General features: G+C 45.8%; 1 protein-coding gene across 1 annotated transcript; it reads left to right on the top strand.

The window, feature by feature from the left end:
• Positions 1-16,898: 16,898 nt before the first annotated feature.
• Positions 16,899-18,340, top strand: LOC125524181 (uncharacterized). The gene is made up of 2 exons (XM_048689254.2): positions 16,899-17,976; positions 18,297-18,340. Exons 1-2 carry the CDS (start codon positions 17,226-17,228, stop codon positions 18,338-18,340), a joined length of 795 nt encoding a protein of 264 aa, XP_048545211.1. The 5' UTR covers positions 16,899-17,225.
• Positions 18,341-19,871: the final 1,531 nt, after the last annotated feature.

Raw genomic sequence — 19,871 nt, 5'->3', positions numbered from 1 at the left:
CCGGCGCAGAGCACGCCTGGCGCGGGTTATGGCGAGGCTTGTCGAGATGTGGCCGCTCCCCCTACACCGCGCTGCCCCCTCCCAGTCTCTACCTCGCCAAGGCAGCAGAGGTCCCCGATGCGTCGGGGCGCCGCCATCTTGCCGTGCAGCGGCACGTGATCTCACTCATGCTGGGAACGATGGATCTGGCGCCGGGCATCAACACGGAGGAGTGGTGGAAGAGGAGGAGCCGGTACCACGGGGCGAGCTGGGTTCAGGCGCACGCTCCGTCGCGCTTCTTCTCGGCTACCCCCAAGGATCTACTGAAGGGTTCGAAGGCGGATCCGAGCGATCTTGCGGTGCCGAGTCCAGGTGATGATGCACACGGTCCCGGGGACATGGCGATGCACAATCGGTTCGCATCGGCACAACCGCTCGCGCTTGTAGAGCAGGTAAGGGGCTATCTTTGATCTTTGTTTGGATGCGTTCATTTCATGCATACATAAAGCACTTGATTTACCAATGTCAGTGGTGTCTTAGTAGACTGAGTCTGTATTTCTGCATCTTATAGGGTGAAGCAAATGTCCGTGACAATGATTATCCCTTGATAAAGCCTGAAGATGATGGTCTAACTAAAGCTATTAAGTGCTACATGTTGAAGACGGGTGCAGACCAAATTGTTCCTGACACGGTGAGATAAATGCTGTTGTTGTCAAGCTTTCTGTATGCTTGCCTAGATTGTTTCAGTAGACTTGTCTTACACAGATATACAACACTTGCAGCCACACTTGTATGTTACATGTTGATAAAAGAATATGCACATGAGTTCTGCATATGTATGTTATTACTGTTTAGCATTGTCCAGCTTGGGCCATGTATTCTTTAATTTGGTCCGGTATATATTGTGACACACCAGCACTATGTCGACCTACTATGATTGTTGCGAATCAACATGGTTTGCATTTATGATCATGTCTAGAATGTTGCTTCTTTCTTAATATTGACTATTGCTTATTTAAAGCTTTCGTCGTTCCTCAAGTGGGCTGCTGAGTATGGTGCAAGGGAGTAGCCTATGTATTCTGGTGTGGTGTCCATTTGCCATCCAATCCAATCAATTTGTTGTTGTACTTTGTCAGTCCTGTAAAACTGGTTCTCCTCTTGTATAAAAATATGATAGGTTATGGGTGTCTGGGTGGTTCTGCGTGCACGCACCCGTACTTCGTAGCTGTACAAGTCGCAGGGGCTAGAGGTATGGCTGACCCGTGAGACCGGCCGTGACCCAAGGAGCCAAGCACTTTTCATTTTGAAAAAACGGTAGAGCTATGGCGAAGGAGGCAAAACAAAGAGATATACACCGGTACACCGCTTCCATGAGAAGAAGTAGTCTGTTGTTGGACCTCTATCCCGACTCTCGGCCCATGCACCGCGTCTACGAATAGCTAGCACAAAAGGTGTCAGAAAAGTGGTGTACACCCGCGCGGGAAGCTTGTAGACCTGATCCAGCGAAACCAAGGGACAGGCAGCATTCTACAATAAAAAATGCTTCTTTCTAATCTGACGGTTTAGAAAACCTACGTTCCATACACCAAGTCTATCAAAAAAGCAGGTCCTCGGAAATCTCCGCCCCCACACCGCCTCTTCATCTCTCTCTCCTCTCCCCATTCCATCCCCGCCTCTTCAGCTCTCTCTCTCCTCTCCCCTCCCCCTCCTCGCCGCCTCCTCTGATTCCTTCGCGAGGGTTAGCAATTAGTTTCCGGCGCAGAGCACGCCTGGCGCGGGTTATGGCGAGGCTTGTCGAGATGTGGCCGCTCCCCCTACACCGCGCCGCCCCCTCCCAGTCTCTACCTCTCCAAGGCAGCAGAGGTCCCCGATGCGTCGGGGCGCCGCCATCTTGCCGTGCAGCGGCACGCGATCTCACTCATGCTGGGAACGATGGATCTGGCGCCGGGCATCAACACAGAGGAGTGGTGGAAGAGGAGGAGCCGGTACCACGGGGCGAGCTGGGTTCAGGCGCACGCTCCGTCGCGCTTCTTCTCGGCTACCCCCAAGGATCTACTGAAGGGTTCGAAGGCGGATCCGAGCGATCTTGCGGTGCCGAGTCCAGGTGATGATGCACACGGTCTCGGGGACATGGCGATGCACAATCGGTTCGCATCGGCACAACCGCTCGCGCTTGTAGAGCAGGTAAGGGGCTATCTTTGATCTTTGTTTGGATGCGTTCATTTCATGCATACATAAAGCACTTGATTTACCAATGTCAGTGGTGTCTTAGTAGACTGAGTCTGTATTTCTGCATCTTATAGGGTGAAGCAAATGTCCGTGACAATGATTATCCCTTCATAAAGCCTGAAGATGATGGTCTAACTGAAGCTATTAAGTGCTACATGTTGAAGACGGGTGCAGACCAAATTGTTCCTGACACGGTGAGATAAATGCTGTTGTTGTCAAGCTTTCTGTATGCTTGCCTAGATTGTTTCAGTAGACTTGTCTTACACAGATATACAACACTTGTAGCCACACTTGTATATTACATGTTGATAAAAGAATATGCACATGAGTTCTGCATATGTATGTTATTACTGTTTAGCATTGTCCAGCTTGGGCCATGTATTCTTTAATTCGGTCCGGTATATATTGTGACACACCAGCACTATGTCGACCTACTATGATTGTTGCGAATCAACATGGTTTGCATTTATGATCATGTCTAGAATGTTGCTTCTTTCTTAATATTGACTATTGCTTATTTAAAGCTTTCGTCATTCCTCAAGTGGGCTGCTGAGTATGGTGCAAGGGAGTAGCCTATGTATTCTGGTGTGGTGTCCATTTGCCATCCAATCCAATCAATTTGTTGTTGTACTTTGTCAGTCCTGTAAAACTGGTTCTCCTCTTGTATAAAAATATGATAGGTTATGGGTGTCTGGGTGGTTCTGCGTGCACGCAACCGTACTTCGTAGCTGTACAAGTCGCAGGGGCTAGAGGTATGGCTGACCCGTGAGACCGGCCGTGACCCAAGGAGCCAAGCACTTTTCATTTTGAAAAAAAGGTAGAGCTATGGCGAAGGAGGCAAAACAAACAGATATACACCGGTACACTGCTTCCATGAGAAGAAGTAGTCTGTTGTTGGACCTCTATCCCGACTCTCGGTCCATGCACCGCGTCTACGAATAGCTAGCACAAAAGGTGTCAGAAAAGTGGTGTACACCCGCGCGGGAAGCTTGTAGACCTGATCCAGCGAAACCAAGGGACAGGCAGCATTCTACAATCAAAAACGCTTATTTCTAATCTGACGGTTTAGAAAACCTACGTTCCATACACCAAGTCTATCAAAAAAGCAGGTCCTCGAAAATCTCCGCCCCCACACCGCCTCTTCATCTCTCTCTCCTCTCCCCATTCCATCCCCGCCTCTTCAGCTCTCTCTCTCCTCTCCCCTCCCCCTCCTCGCCGCCTCCTCTGATTCCTTCACGAGGGTTAGCAATTAGTTGCCGGCGCAGAGCACGCCTGGCGCGGGTTATGGCGAGGCTTGTCGAGATGTGCCCGCTCCCCCTACACCGCGCCGCCCCCTCCCAGTCTCTACCTCGCCAAGGCAGCAGAGGTCCCCGATGCGTCGGGGCGCCGCCATCTTGCTGTGCAGCGGCACGCGATCTCACTCATGCTAGGAACGATGGATCTGGCGCCGGGCATCAACACGGAGGAGTGGTGGAAGAGGAGGACCGGTACCATGGGGCGAGCTGGGTTCAGGCGCACGCTCCGTCGCGCTTCTTCTCGGCCACCCCCAAGGATCTACTGAAGGGTTCGAAGGCGGATCCGAGCGATCTTGCGGTGCCGAGTCCAGGTGATGATGCACACGGTCCCGGGGACATGGCGATGCACAATCGGTTCGCATCGGCACAACCGCTCGCGCTTGTACAGCAGGTAAGGGGCTATCTTTGATCTTTGTTTGGATGCGTTCATTTCATGCATACATAAAGCACTTGATTTACCAATGTCAGTGGTGTCTTAGTAGACTGAGTCTGTATTTCTGCATCTTATAGGGTGAAGCAAATATCTGTGACAATGATTATCCCTTGATAAAGCCTGAAGATGATGGTCTAACTGAAGCTATTAAGTGCTACATGTTGAAGACGGGTGCAGACCAAATTGTTCCTGACACGGTGAGATAAATGATGTTGTTGTCAAGCTTTCTGTATGCTTGCCTAGATTGTTTCAGTAGACTTGTCTTACACAGATATACAACACTTGTAGCCACACTTGTATGTTACATGTTGATAAAAGAATATGCACATGAGTTCTGCATATGTATGTTATTACTGTTTAGCATTGTCCAGCTTGGGCCATGTATTCTTTAATTTGGTCTGGTATATATTGTGACACACCAGCACTATGTCGACCTACTATGATTGTTGCGAATCAACATGGTTTGCATTTATGATCATGTCTAGAATGTTGCTTCTTTCTTAATATTGACTATTGCTTATTTAAAGCTTTCGTCGTTCCTCAAGTGGGCTGCTGAGTATGGTGCAAGGGAGTAGCCTATGTATTCTGGTGTGGTGTCCATTTGCCATCCAATCCAATCAATTTGTTGTTGTACTTTGTCAGTCCTGTAAAACTGGTTCTCCTCTTGTATAAAAATATGATAGGTTATGGGTGTCTGGGTGGTTCTGCGTGCACGCACCCGTACTTCGTAGCTGTACAAGTCGCGGGGGCTAGAGGTATGGCTGACCCGTGAGACCGGCCGTGACCCAAGGAGCCAAGCACTTTTCATTTTGAAAAAAGGTAGAGCTATGGCGAAGGAGGCAAAACAAAGAGATATACACCGGTACACTGCTTCCATGAGAAGAAGTAGTCTGTTGTTGGACCTCTATCCCGACTCTCGGTCCATGCAACGCGTCTACGAATAGCTAGCACAAAAGGTGTCAGAAAAGTGGTGTACACCCGCGCGGGAAGCTTGTAGACCTAATCCAGCGAAACCAAGGGACAGGCAGCATTCTACAATCAAAAACGCTTATTTCTAATCTGACGGTTTAGAAAACCTACGTTCCATACACCAAGTCTATCAAAAAAGCACCTCCTCGGAAATCTCCGCCCCCACACCGCCTCTTCATCTCTCTCTCCTCTCCCCATTCCATCCCCGCCCCTTCAGCTCTCTCTCTCCTCTCCCCTCCCCCTCCTCGCCGCCTCCTCTGATTCCTTCACGAGGGTTAGCAATTAGTTGCCGGCGCAGAGCACGCCTGGCGCGGGTTATGGCGAGGCTTGTCGAGATGTGGCCGCTCCCCCTACACCGCGCCGCCCCCTCCCAGTCTCTACCTCGCCAAGGCAGCAGAGGTCCCCGATGCGTCGGGGCGCCGCCATCTTGCCGTGCAGCGGCACGCGATCTCACTCATGCTGGGAACGATGGATCTGGCGCCGGGCGTCAACACGGAGGAGTGGTGGAAGAGGAGGAGCCGGTACCACGGGGCGAGCTGGGTTCAGGCGCACGCTCCATCGCGCTTCTTCTCGGCTACCCCCAAGGATCTACTGAAGGGTTCGAAGGCGGATCCGAGCGATCTTGTGGTGCCGAGTCCAGGTGATGATGCACACGGTCCCGGGGACATGGCGATGCACAATCGGTTCGCATCGGCACAACCGCTCGCGCTTGTACAGCAGGTAAGGGGCTATCTTTGATCTTTGTTTGGATGCGTTCATTTCATGCATACATAAAGCACTTGATTTACCAATGTCAGTGGTGTCTTAGTAGACTGAGTCTGTATTTATGCATCTTATAGGGTGAAGCAAATGTCCGTGACAATGATTATCCCTTGATAAAGCCTGAAGATGATGGTCTAACTGAAGCTATTAAGTGCTACATGTTGAAGACGGGTGCAGACCAAATTGTTCCTGACACGGTGAGATAAATGCTGTTGTTGTCAAGCTTTCTGTATGCTTGCCTAGATTGTTTCAGTAGACTTGTCTTACACAGATATACAACACTTGCAGCCACACTTGTATGTTACATGTTGATAAAAGAATATGCACATGAGTTCTGCATATGTATGTTATTACTGTTTAGCATTGTCCAGCTTGGGCCATGTATTCTTTAATTTGGTCCGGTATATATTGTGACACACCAGCACTATGTCGACCTACTATGATTGTTGCGAATCAACATGGTTTGCATTTATGATCATGTCTAGAATGTTGCTTCTTTCTTAATATAGACTATTGCTTATTTAAAGCTTTCGTCGTTCCTCAAGTGGGCTGCTGAGTATGGTGCAAGGGAGTAGCCTATGTATTCTGGTGTGGTGTCCATTTGCCATCCAATCCAATCAATTTGTTGTTGTACTTTGTCAGTCCTGTAAAACTGGTTCTCCTCTTGTATAAAAATATGATAGGTTATGGGTGTCTGGGTGGTTCTGCGTGCACGCACCCGTACTTCGTAGCTGTACAAGTCGCAGGGGCTAGAGGTATGGCTGACCCGTGAGACCGGCCGTGACCCAAGGAGCCAAGCACTTTTCATTTTGAAAAAAAGGTAGAGCTATGGCGAAGGAGGCAAAACAAACAGATATACACCGGTACACTGCTTCCATGAGAAGAAGTAGTCTGTTGTTGGACCTCTATCCCGACTCTCGGTCCATGCACCGCGTCTACGAATAGCTAGCACAAAAGGTGTCAGAAAAGTGGTGTACACCCGCGCGGGAAGCTTGTAGACCTGATCCAGCGAAACCAAGGGACAGGCAGCATTCTACAATCAAAAACGCTTATTTCTAATCTGAAGGTTTAGAAAACCTACGTTCCATACACCAAGTCTATCAAAAAAGCAGGTCCTCGAAAATCTCCGCCCCCACACCGCCTCTTCATCTCTCTCTCCTCTCCCCATTCCATCCCCGCCTCTTCAGCTCTCTCTCTCCTCTCCCCTCCCCCTCCTCGCCGCCTCCTCTGATTCCTTCACGAGGGTTAGCAATTAGTTGCCGGCGCAGAGCACGCCTGGCGCGGGTTATGGCGAGGCTTGTCGAGATGTGCCCGCTCCCCCTACACCGCGCCGCCCCCTCCCAGTCTCTACCTCGCCAAGGCAGCAGAGGTCCCCGATGCGTCGGGGCGCCGCCATCTTGCTGTGCAGCGGCACGCGATCTCACTCATGCTGGGAACGATGGATCTGGCGCCGGGCATCAACACGGAGGAGTGGTGGAAGAGGAGGACCGGTACCATGGGGCGAGCTGGGTTCAGGCGCACGCTCCGTCGCGCTTCTTCTCGGCCACCCCCAAGGATCTACTGAAGGGTTCGAAGGCGGATCCGAGCGATCTTGCGGTGCCGAGTCCAGGTGATGATGCACACGGTCCCGGGGACATGGCGATGCACAATCGGTTCGCATCGGCACAACCGCTCGCGCTTGTACAGCAGGTAAGGGGCTATCTTTGATCTTTGTTTGGATGCGTTCATTTCATGCATACATAAAGCACTTGATTTACCAATGTCAGTGGTGTCTTAGTAGACTGAGTCTGTATTTCTGCATCTTATAGGGTGAAGCAAATATCTGTGACAATGATTATCCCTTGATAAAGCCTGAAGATGATGGTCTAACTGAAGCTATTAAGTGCTACATGTTGAAGACGGGTGCAGACCAAATTGTTCCTGACACGGTGAGATAAATGATGTTGTTGTCAAGCTTTCTGTATGCTTGCCTAGATTGTTTCAGTAGACTTGTCTTACACAGATATACAACACTTGTAGCCACACTTGTATGTTACATGTTGATAAAAGAATATGCACATGAGTTCTGCATATGTATGTTATTACTGTTTAGCATTGTCCAGCTTGGGCCATGTATTCTTTAATTTGGTCTGGTATATATTGTGACACACCAGCACTATGTCGACCTACTATGATTGTTGCGAATCAACATGGTTTGCATTTATGATCATGTCTAGAATGTTGCTTCTTTCTTAATATTGACTATTGCTTATTTAAAGCTTTCGTCGTTCCTCAAGTGGGCTGCTGAGTATGGTGCAAGGGAGTAGCCTATGTATTCTGGTGTGGTGTCCATTTGCCATCCAATCCAATCAATTTGTTGTTGTACTTTGTCAGTCCTGTAAAACTGGTTCTCCTCTTGTATAAAAATATGATAGGTTATGGGTGTCTGGGTGGTTCTGCGTGCACGCACCCGTACTTCGTAGCTGTACAAGTCGCGGGGGCTAGAGGTATGGCTGACCCGTGAGACCGGCCGTGACCCAAGGAGCCAAGCACTTTTCATTTTGAAAAAAGGTAGAGCTATGGCGAAGGAGGCAAAACAAAGAGATATACACCGGTACACTGCTTCCATGAGAAGAAGTAGTCTGTTGTTGGACCTCTATCCCGACTCTCGGTCCATGCAACGCGTCTACGAATAGCTAGCACAAAAGGTGTCAGAAAAGTGGTGTACACCCGCGCGGGAAGCTTGTAGACCTAATCCAGCGAAACCAAGGGACAGGCAGCATTCTACAATCAAAAACGCTTATTTCTAATCTGACGGTTTAGAAAACCTACGTTCCATACACCAAGTCTATCAAAAAAGCACCTCCTCGGAAATCTCCGCCCCCACACCGCCTCTTCATCTCTCTCTCCTCTCCCCATTCCATCCCCGCCCCTTCAGCTCTCTCTCTCCTCTCCCCTCCCCCTCCTCGCCGCCTCCTCTGATTCCTTCACGAGGGTTAGCAATTAGTTGCCGGCGCAGAGCACGCCTGGCGCGGGTTATGGCGAGGCTTGTCGAGATGTGGCCGCTCCCCCTACACCGCGCCGCCCCCTCCCAGTCTCTACCTCGCCAAGGCAGCAGAGGTCCCCGATGCGTCGGGGCGCCGCCATCTTGCCGTGCAGCGGCACGCGATCTCACTCATGCTGGGAACGATGGATCTGGCGCCGGGCGTCAACACGGAGGAGTGGTGGAAGAGGAGGAGCCGGTACCACGGGGCGAGCTGGGTTCAGGCGCACGCTCCATCGCGCTTCTTCTCGGCTACCCCCAAGGATCTACTGAAGGGTTCGAAGGCGGATCCGAGCGATCTTGTGGTGCCGAGTCCAGGTGATGATGCACACGGTCCCGGGGACATGGCGATGCACAATCGGTTCGCATCGGCACAACCGCTCGCGCTTGTACAGCAGGTAAGGGGCTATCTTTGATCTTTGTTTGGATGCGTTCATTTCATGCATACATAAAGCACTTGATTTACCAATGTCAGTGGTGTCTTAGTAGACTGAGTCTGTATTTATGCATCTTATAGGGTGAAGCAAATGTCCGTGACAATGATTATCCCTTGATAAAGCCTGAAGATGATGGTCTAACTGAAGCTATTAAGTGCTACATGTTGAAGACGGGTGCAGACCAAATTGTTCCTGACACGGTGAGATAAATGCTGTTGTTGTCAAGCTTTCTGTATGCTTGCCTAGATTGTTTCAGTAGACTTGTCTTACACAGATATACAACACTTGCAGCCACACTTGTATGTTACATGTTGATAAAAGAATATGCACATGAGTTCTGCATATGTATGTTATTACTGTTTAGCATTGTCCAGCTTGGGCCATGTATTCTTTAATTTGGTCCGGTATATATTGTGACACACCAGCACTATGTCGACCTACTATGATTGTTGCGAATCAACATGGTTTGCATTTATGATCATGTCTAGAATGTTGCTTCTTTCTTAATATAGACTATTGCTTATTTAAAGCTTTCGTCGTTCCTCAAGTGGGCTGCTGAGTATGGTGCAAGGGAGTAGCCTATGTATTCTGGTGTGGTGTCCATTTGCCATCCAATCCAATCAATTTGTTGTTGTACTTTGTCAGTCCTGTAAAACTGGTTCTCCTCTTGTATAAAAATATGATAGGTTATGGGTGTCTGGGTGGTTCTGCGTGCACGCACCCGTACTTCGTAGCTGTACAAGTCGCAGGGGCTAGAGGTATGGCTGACCCGTGAGACCGGCCGTGACCCAAGGAGCCAAGCATTTTTCATTTTGAAAAAAAGGTAGAGCTATGGCGAAGGAGGCAAAACAAAGAGATATACACCGGTACACTGCTTCCATGAGAAGAAGTAGTCTGTTGTTGGACCTCTATCCCGACTCTCGGCCCATGCACCGCGTCTACGAATAGCTAGCACAAAAGGTGTCAGAAAAGTGGCGTACACCCGCGCGGGAAGCTTGTAGACCTGATCCAGCGAAACCAAGGGACAGGCAGCATTCTACAATCAAAAACGCTTATTTCTAATCTGACGGTTTAGAAAACCTACGTTCCATACACCAAGTCTATCAAAAAAGCAGGTCCTCGGAAATCTCCGCCCCCACACCGCCTCTTCATCTCTCTCTCCTCTCCCCATTCCATCCCCGCCTCTTCAGCTCTCTCTCTCCTCTCCTCTCCCCCTCCTCGCCGCCTCCTCTGATTCCTTCACGAGGGTTAGCAATTAGTTGCCGGCGCAGAGCACGCCTGGCACGGGTTATGGCGAGGCTTGTCGAGATGTGGCCGCTCCCCCTACACCGCGCCGCCCCCTCCAAGTCTCTACCTCGCCAAGGCAGCAGAGGTCCCCGATGCGTCGGGGCGCCGCCATCTTGCCGTGCAGCGGCACGCGATCTCACTCATGCTGGGAACGATGGATCTGGCGCCGGGCATCAACACGGAGGAGTGGTGGAAGAGGAGGAGCCGGTACCACGGGGCGAGCTGGGTTCAGGCGCACGCTCCGTCGCGCTTCTTCTCGGCTACCCCCAAGGATCTACTGAAGGGTTCGAAGGGGGATCCGAGCGATCTTGCGGTGCCGAGTCCAGGTGATGATGCACACGGTCCCGGGGACATGGCGATGCACAATCGGTTCGCATCGGCACAACCGCTCGCGCTTGTAGAGCAGGTAAGGGGCTATCTTTGATCTTTGTTTGGATGCGTTCATTTCATGCATACATAAAGCACTTGATTTACCAATGTCAGTGGTGTCTTAGTAGACTGAGTCTGTATTTCTGCATCTTATAGGGTGAAGCAAATGTCCGTGACAATGATTATCCCTTGATAAAGCCTGAAGATGATGCTCTAACTGAAGCTATTAAGTGCTACATGTTGAAGACGGGTGCAGACCAAATTGTTCCTGACACGGTGAGATAAATGCTGTTGTTGTCAAGCTTTCTGTATGCTTGCCTAGATTGTTTCAGTAGACTTGTCTTACACAGATATACAACACTTGTAGCCACACTTGTATGTTACATGTTGATAAAAGAATATGCACATGAGTTCTGCATATGTATGTTATTACTGTTTAGCATTGTCCAGCTTGGGCCATGTATTCTTTAATTTGGTCCGGTATATATTGTGACACACCAGCACTATGTCGACCTACTATGATTGTTGCGAATCAACATGGTTTGCATTTATGATCATGTCTAGAATGTTGCTTCTTTCTTAATATTGACTATTGCTTATTTAAAGCTTTCGTCGTTCCTCAAGTGGGCTGCTGAGTATGGTGCAAGGGAAGATGTTGAGATTGTCTATCCATTAAGCTCACCCATTTCAATTGTGGCAAATTGGAGCGGTGATGGGATCATTAGTTATGTGAAGATGAAAATCAAGCAACTTGAGGTATATCACCGCAATTTTTTTGCACAGAATTGCCAGTTTCGGTGCACCTTAGCTCTCAGAGTGTGTTGACAATAACACTTGTAGATCAAGAACAACCAGATTTTAGTCTCCTTTTCCTCACTCATGATGTTCACATGTGTTTTCTTCGATCTGCATTGCTGTTCCGAAACCCCTCTTTTTTTGAAAAGTTTAGTGGATAACTGATCAATTGGTAATTCATCAAATCTACTTTTGTTAAAAATAACAGGTAGCCAGTTCATTTTAAAAAAATACCTCTCTTTATTTCCTGTCTAAGTAGCAAGTAAGAACACGGATTTAAAATACCTCTCTTTAGTGGATTTAAAAAAAATAACAAGTATTTAAAAAAAATACCTCCCTCCGTCCGAAATGGCTTGTAGGCTTGTCCCTCAAATGGATGTATCTAGCACTAACTTGGTGCTAGATACATCCATTTGAGGGACAAGTTTTTCCGGACGGAGGGAGTATCTAGCACTGAAATATGTCTACATACATTTGAGCGATAAGTAATAATGTAATATGGATTGAAGTGCCATATTTTTTTGATAATCCTATTTATTACAAGCTTGAATTCTTTTTTCAGGTGAAGTGGTGGCAGATCAGATATCTGAGTAAAGCCGCACAAGCTGCTGGTGCAATTGACTCTAATTTTGAAAGAGGCTTGATATGTGTTGAGGTAGTCCTTTCTGAAATAGCTAGATACCACTTCTTTATTCTGATTAATTGAGCTGTTCTTCCCAATGTACATGATGCTAAGGCATTTTTTTTGCTCTTGTTGTTTACTGAAGCTTCTTTCATATGTTAATTGATGTATACCGATTTAATAAGCTGGACCTTTAGATTTTGCTCAGCAAAGAATTGTTCTGTCCACTTTTCCTTTCTTCTGTAATTGCTTTACATCTTATGCGTGCTTTAGTTCATCTGTTAAGTCTTTAATTTTTTCAAAATGTTTCCTTCCTCATTCCAGTTGCCACTGCTGCTTGGTCTGTTTGCTGATGCATGTACTTGCATAAATGAGCCGGACAGCACTTATGGAAAAACAATGATAAAAGAAGTTACTAACTCAACTTTTATTTGTATTTACTGCGGATTTGTTATGGGTGTGTTCTTATATTATATATGAATTCCGTTTGTTTTTAAAATGACATTTTACTGTGACCTTTCTGTGTGAACTTCATAAAAGTTTATGAAAATATAATGGGAAATAGTCTCCATCGGCGCCGGGACATGACACATAATCTGCCATGTGGGCAACACATTTATGAAGGACTTGTTATTAACAATATTGGTTCGAAAATTTGCATGAGATTTATCATTATTATTTATGGGCATTACAGATTTGCTGTTAAGGCTCTTGTTCTTGCTGTAACTTAAACTTCCTCTTATCCACCCCCACATTGGCACATAATCTGCCATAGTTGTAACTTGGTTCCATTTAAACTTTTTATTCCAAGATGGTACTCCCTCCGTCCCACAATATGAGATGTTTTTACAAGCCATCTTAGCTTGTGAAAATGTCTTACATTATGGGACGGAGGGAGTAGTTTTTAATGTTCATATTAATTTATATGGGTCACTTCTTTCTGTTGGGATTACCAGGATTATATACTTTGCCCTCGTATACGATCTTGTGTTGGATCTTCTAAATTCTAGTGTTTTGATATTATGAGGATCTTTATGTTTTTGGTTTTGGTACATCAATTATTACATTTTGTTATACTTAGATGATAGATCATTATATATGAAAGCACACACGGGCCACTTGGGCCAGACTCCTACACACATCCACATTGTAACATAAATGTTTCTGACCTGGATGATAATTCTACAGGTGCACGCTTATTTGTACCTCCCTCTAATACGCCGGAGAGAAATGTTGCCAACGCTGTCTTCTTCATATCATATTTTTCCTCAAATGCGCAGATTTTTTTCCCGAAGAAAGGTATCAAATTGCTGAACTTATATTATTCTTTAATTCTTGTAAAATAATTTTCAGATAGAGTGATGTCTGAGCTGCGGTGTACCTATACACACTATAATTTTTAGATAATTGTAATGCTCCGGAAACAAAAAATAAAAACATTGTAGTACTGTAGTTCTGAAATTTGATCGTGATTTTATTTTCATTTGAGAAACATGTCTTTTACGTGGCGATCATAGAAGAACATAGAAATCTGTGTTGTTACCAGCGATGAGGGCATGTGTTTTTATAGAGTCTAGATGCCGGTATGCCTTCATTCCTTTGTCGTAGCCGATAAAGATGGCATGGAAAGCTGCGATCAGCGAGCTTGTGGAGATTGCCCTACTCCTACGTGTGCTAACAACCCCAAGGTGCGCAAGTAGTGGATCACTGGCTTGTAGCCGTTCCACACTTTCTAAGGCATTTTACCAGCGAGGGATTTGGTGGGATCACAGTTGAGCAAGAAGTCGACAATGCTCATTGCCTCCCCCTCCCAGAATTCTGTTGTCATCTTCCTTTGTTTCAGCACTGTGCACGCCATTGCCATTGCTATTTGGTTCTGCTACACCATTTTTGTTCCATGCTGTTTGGCATTAGGTGGGCAAACTCTTTAATTGTCAATACCAAGGCTTGCCACATTGGTGTGAATCATGATGTTGAAATCTTTTGCTTTAAACTTGTTTAAAGTATCTAGTCTTCTGATGAAGAGAAATGTTTTTAGGTGGGGAAATATTATTTATTTCAAGCTCATTTCAAGCTCCTCAAAAGATTGCTTAATTGAATGGGAAAAATCAAATAGTTCCATCTGTCTAATAGCAAAGTTAATAAAGTAAGCATGACTCAGCTGGCCTCTGACAGAGAGAACTGTAAAACCAATATTCCTTCCCTGGCAGCTCATTCAAAACATGAAGAATATGATAAATCTGAAACAAAAAATGGCGAATGAACAATGAAGGAAAAGCAGCAACCACTAATGGTTAATAGAGAAAAAGTCTGGAAGTAGAAAATGTATGTAATTAAATTAATCTCCTTAAGTCCAAGGGTATAATCATGGGTATTCTTTATCAGGTTTGTTTATTAAATGTATAGGGGAACCTCTGTTCAAGGGCTTCATCATGGCTATTGTTTATAGCTTAGGCAAGCATGGATTATCGGTTACACTAACGAGTTAAATTCCTGCATTCTTTCTTTTTTCATTGTCATCATGTAAATTGTGAACTTAATTTTTGATGTTTTTGCAGAGAAAGTTTCAGGATGAAATCGTTTTGAAGGCAAAGAACTCCAGTGTTTTATGTTTGGATGGTACGAAAGCTCAAGTGAAATCGAGCCTGATGAAAGTAATTGCAAAGTTGCGGCAGTTTTGCTATGACTATGGGGAGCGTGTTGATGTCTCATCTATCTATGGACCTGGGAGCGAGGTATATACTCCACCAGGAGTAGGTACATTCCATCTTGAGGTCTTACACTGCAAAAAATCCATCAACTTTCCAATTTTGGCAAACAAGTTATATTTCAGAGCCTTCAGAAATGATCACGGTATGTTTGTATTCAAAAAAGAGAAGGATTTTATATGTGATGAGGATACACTGTGCTTGACTTTACGGGTAGTTATACCGCTGCTGGCGTTGGTGGGCATAGTGTCAGTGACACATGGGTAGGAGCTGAAGCCCTCAGACACGCATTTCATGTCATATCCAAGTGCGACGGAAGGTCTACAGATTTATTGAAGCAAGCTATCAAAATCTTCGTAGTTCATATAGCTGAAGCTGCACGCATCCAATGCGTTCTCAATGCAGTTTGCGAATCAATTACTGTTGCAAGGACTTATCTAGATACGCCTAATTCGCAACCTACCTGTGCACCATCTAGTGAGCCAGAGGCTGCTCTTTCAAGTGAGACTGAGGCTGCAGTTTCGCCAGCCGCTTCTCCACCTCCGACCGCTACTGAGGTTGCTCCTTCAAGTGAGACTGAGGCTGCAGTTTCACCAGCCGCTTCTCCACCTTCGAGCGCTACTGAGGTTGCTTCGTCACCAGCTCCTCCACCATCATATTGGATTCAGACTTACGGACATTACTCAAGTGAAGCTAAGAAAGCAATCAACATGCAACTGACCCACAACAAGAAGCATATCATTGTTAGTAAGGGTGATATCAGATAACATCACTGGATGATATCTTGAAACAGATCAGGATATTATCCCGGGAAGCGCACAAGGTGGGTGTATTTGCACATCAAGCTGACGACTCACTATTGGCACTACCAAAAGAGTTTTTGCCTGATGCCATTGGGAAGGAGATAGACTATCCTTATGCTCTATTAGAGGAGTGGAAGACCGGCAAGATTTTTTAGAAGGCTTTGCAGCAACTGAACTTGATTGCCTCAGGATCAAATGAAAGAATTTCATGATTCTATGACACCCAACAGGATCACAGGCTTAGAAATGGGACTCCGTGGTGATATGGCATGTGGCATACGCAGGGTAGCTTTTGACGGCTGCTCCTTGGTGATGATTGCTCAATCATCTGGGGCGCCTACAACCAGAGTGTAGTGTTTTGCTATCTCTAAATCTAGTATGGATGTTTAACGTGAATGTAGTTGTTGTAAGTGGCTAGCATCTTTTAAGTGGAACTGTAAGATGTTGTACATTTACTTTTCTTCATGAAATAACACTGAGCTCTCATGTATGGTTAATAAAGTTTAAATCTGTTGCCTTCCTTACTACCCTACAATGACATTATACTTGAAAGATACTTGTTGGTGTATGAATACTGTAATTAGGTGACTTCTTAGGGACTAAAATGTAAATTGTACAAACAAATATAAATGAGTACATAGAGAAGGGATCGGTGTGGAATGATCCAGAGTTTCCCCAAATCCTCTTCATGCTCCCTCAAATCCCTAGCTCAAATCACTCAAATCTCATATGATTTTCAACATGGCATCGGAGCAGGTTAATCTTCTCTGTTTTTTGCTGTGATTTCAACCTACTGCGGTGCTGTGTTGCCGTGATTTTTGGCTATCGGTGGTGATTGTTGCGCACTCGAGCTGCCGTCCGGTGTGGCTGAGCGTACTCCTGGTATTTGCCATACTCTGACGCTGGGAAACTGCTTGGTGCGGCTGTTCCTGCCGAAGGAGTAAGCTGGCTTGCTATTGCTGATTGTGGTTGCTTTTGGTCAACTGTGATTAGTGTTGCCGTATATCTCATCTCTGCTTGGTGGCCGGATTAAAATACTTCTGCTACTTGTGTGCATTCGAGAGTACTAGTACATTTAGTTGCCATCGACTCTGCTAGTACTTTGCTTTTGTGCTGCTTGTGTGTTGTTGCTGGTGGAGTGCTGCAAAAGAAGTCCTGTGTGACTGGCTCTTTTGGTGGTGGTAAATCATGGCAGATCCAACCAAGGAGAAGTCAGGGGATAGTAGTGTGGATAAGTTATATGAAATTTTTAGCAAAGTATTTGAGCAGCAACAACAACTCAAATTGGTTCCTGAAGCAGTCAAGTATGCGCTTGAGCCTAATCCGGTGAAGTTGGCTGGACCGGGCAATTACATCAGTTGGGCACGACATGCCCAGTTAATCCTGAGTTATCATGGTTACGAAGAATTGCGTAGTGCTGATGAAAGTGGCACTAGCACAAAACAGATCAATGACAGAGTGTTGGTCTGGTTATTAGGAAGCATGGAACCATCAATTTGAGAGCAAGTTGAGACTATGACCACTGTATCTGAAGTGTGGAGAGCTTTAGAGAAGCAATTCTCAGGAAAATCAAATAAGATGCAGGCTACTCGCATCATGCAGGAGTTGACTCACTTAAAGCAAGGCTCAAAATCAGTGACTGAGTATGCTGGTGAGATAAAGAGATTGTACAGGGAGTTGCATTATTACCATCCATTTCAACCCGTTGACAAGAATGACATGGCTATTCACCATACCTGGTTTGAACCATTTGTGGGCAAGCTCTTCCTTGATGGCCTGAATCAGGAATTTGACCTCCGTCGTCAGCTAATATTCTCCAAAACTGAATGGCTAAGCCTTGACGATATCATCTCTAGTGTGATTGAGGAGGAGACTCGTCTTATTCAACCCAAGGAGCATGGTCAGGAAAATTCATATGCACGTGCAGCCCTATCCATACAAGCTCGCCATGCTCCAAGGCCGTTTGGTAAAATAGATAAAAGCAAACTATTTTGCAACCATTGCAAAAGGACCGGACATGCAAAGGATATGTGTTTTGAGCTGCATGGCTATCCATCTTGGTGGGAAAAAGGGAAGTCTCGGCTAGGGGGAGTTCAGGGAGCAAGTAAAAGACATGCTAATCTCACTACATCCACAAGGGAGCTGCCAGTGGTAGATGTGCGAGCTCTTGAGGATTTCACTTCCAAGCTTAGACTCTCAGAAGGCTCCTCTTCCTCTCAAGGTTCATCTAAAGTTGAGTCTAGCCTTCATATCACTTCTGACCAAGGTATGCCAAATCATCAGGTCCACACTTCTCGAGCACAACCAAAATCTTGGATTATTGATACAGGAGCTACTAACCACATGACAGGAGTCTCGAATTTATTCACTTCCTATACACCTTGTTCTGGTAAGGACAAGGTACGTGTAGCTGATGGATCCATGGCACCTATTACAGGACGTGGATCTGTCAGGTGCACTAAGACATTGTCCTTATCCCCTGTCCTACATGTTCCAAAATTTCCAGTCAATCTCTTGTCCGTTAGCTCTATTACTCAATCCCTTAATTGTAGATGTTGGTTTGATCCTACCTGTTGTGCTTTTCAGGACATAGACACAGGGAGATTGTTGGCGACTGGGACCGTGCATGATGGACTCTACTATCTTGATGAAGGAAGTGATGAAGTTGCTTTTGCATCATGTCTGTCTCCTGGTCAAGAACTACTACTACACCATCACAGGCTTGGACATCTTTCTTTTGTGGCATTATCTCATATTTACCCTTCTCTTTTTAAGTTGTCTCCCAGGGAGCTCCTGGTATGTGATGCTTGTGAATTGGCTAAACATACAAGGGGTTCCTATCCTAGTATAGGTTTAAGAAGTGACAAACCATTTGAAATGATTCACTCTGATGTTTGGGGACCCTGTGAGGTTCACTCCATTTATGGACATCGATGGTTTGTAACTTTTATAGATTGCTTTAGTCGTTACACTTGGCTTTATCTTTTGAAGCGTAAGAGTGACGTGTTCTCGGGTTTTAAAGATCTATGTGCTCTTATTAAAAATCAACATGGGGAAACTATTAAAACTTTGCGTTCAGATAATGGAACTGAATATGTCAACCAAGAATTTGGACAGTTCCTTGCCTCAAATGGCATTGAACATCAAACGACCTATGTTAACACTCCAGAGAAAAATGGTGTTGCAGAGCGTAAAAACAGACATCTGCTTGAGGTTGCACGCTCACTTATGTTTACAATGAATGTGCCTAAATTTCTTTGGGGGGAAGCAATAAAAACTGCAACATATTTGATAAACCGTATGCCTCTTCGGGTTCTTGGTCATACGACACCTGTTGAGTGTCTCTTGAAATCTAATGATTTTGTAGTTCCTCCGAAGGTCTTTGGGTGTGTTTGCTTTGTGCACGACTATAGGAACTCTGTTGGAAAATTAGACCCTCGTGCTCTCAAATGTGTTTTCATGGGTTATTCTGCCTCCCAAAAGGGTTATAGATGTTGGTGTCCTTCGGAGCGTCGTTTTTTTGTGAGCATGGATGTGACGTTCCGTGAACATGAATCATATTATGGACCAACAAATGACACTGGCATTGCCTTATCCCCACCTGAAGTGCAACAAGAGGGGGAGAGTGATGATGGAGGCCCTCCATTAAGCCCTATTCTTGTTTCCACTTCAGGTGGGTTACCCATTCTTGATAATGCTCAAAATCAGGGGGAGGAGACAAATAATGATGGGTGTATTAATGGTTCTGGTCATGGAGACATACAAGATACAATGGAAAATACTTCACTTCCTTCTCAAGAGGGTGAGCTTACCATGCATGAGGACCCATGTACTAACACTAACTCTTCTAGTTCCATTGCTCCTATTAGCACCGCAAGGCAAAGTGATAACCAATTATCTACTCATACTCCTCAAGATGATCAACCTATTGCTTTGAGGAAACCAATTAGAAATCGAATCATCCCAGGACAGCTCAAAGATTTTGTTGGACCTAAACATGACATAGCGAATTTCATTTCCTATGATTACTGTAGTCTACCATTCAAAAGCTTTATTGCCTCTTTAGACTCTGTGTCCACACCATCTAATTGGAAAACTGCTATAGAGGACCCAAAATGGAAGGAAGCAATGCTTGATGAGATGTAAGCCTTGGAGAAGAAT

Source organism: Triticum urartu, chromosome 7A (genome assembly GCF_056163025.1).
Source record: "Triticum urartu cultivar PI428250 chromosome 7A, HENAU_Tu73, whole genome shotgun sequence".
NCBI lineage: Eukaryota > Viridiplantae > Streptophyta > Magnoliopsida > Poales > Poaceae > Triticum > Triticum urartu.
The sequence above is the reverse complement of the archived record's forward strand: the minus strand, read 5'-3'. Positions and strand labels throughout refer to the sequence as shown.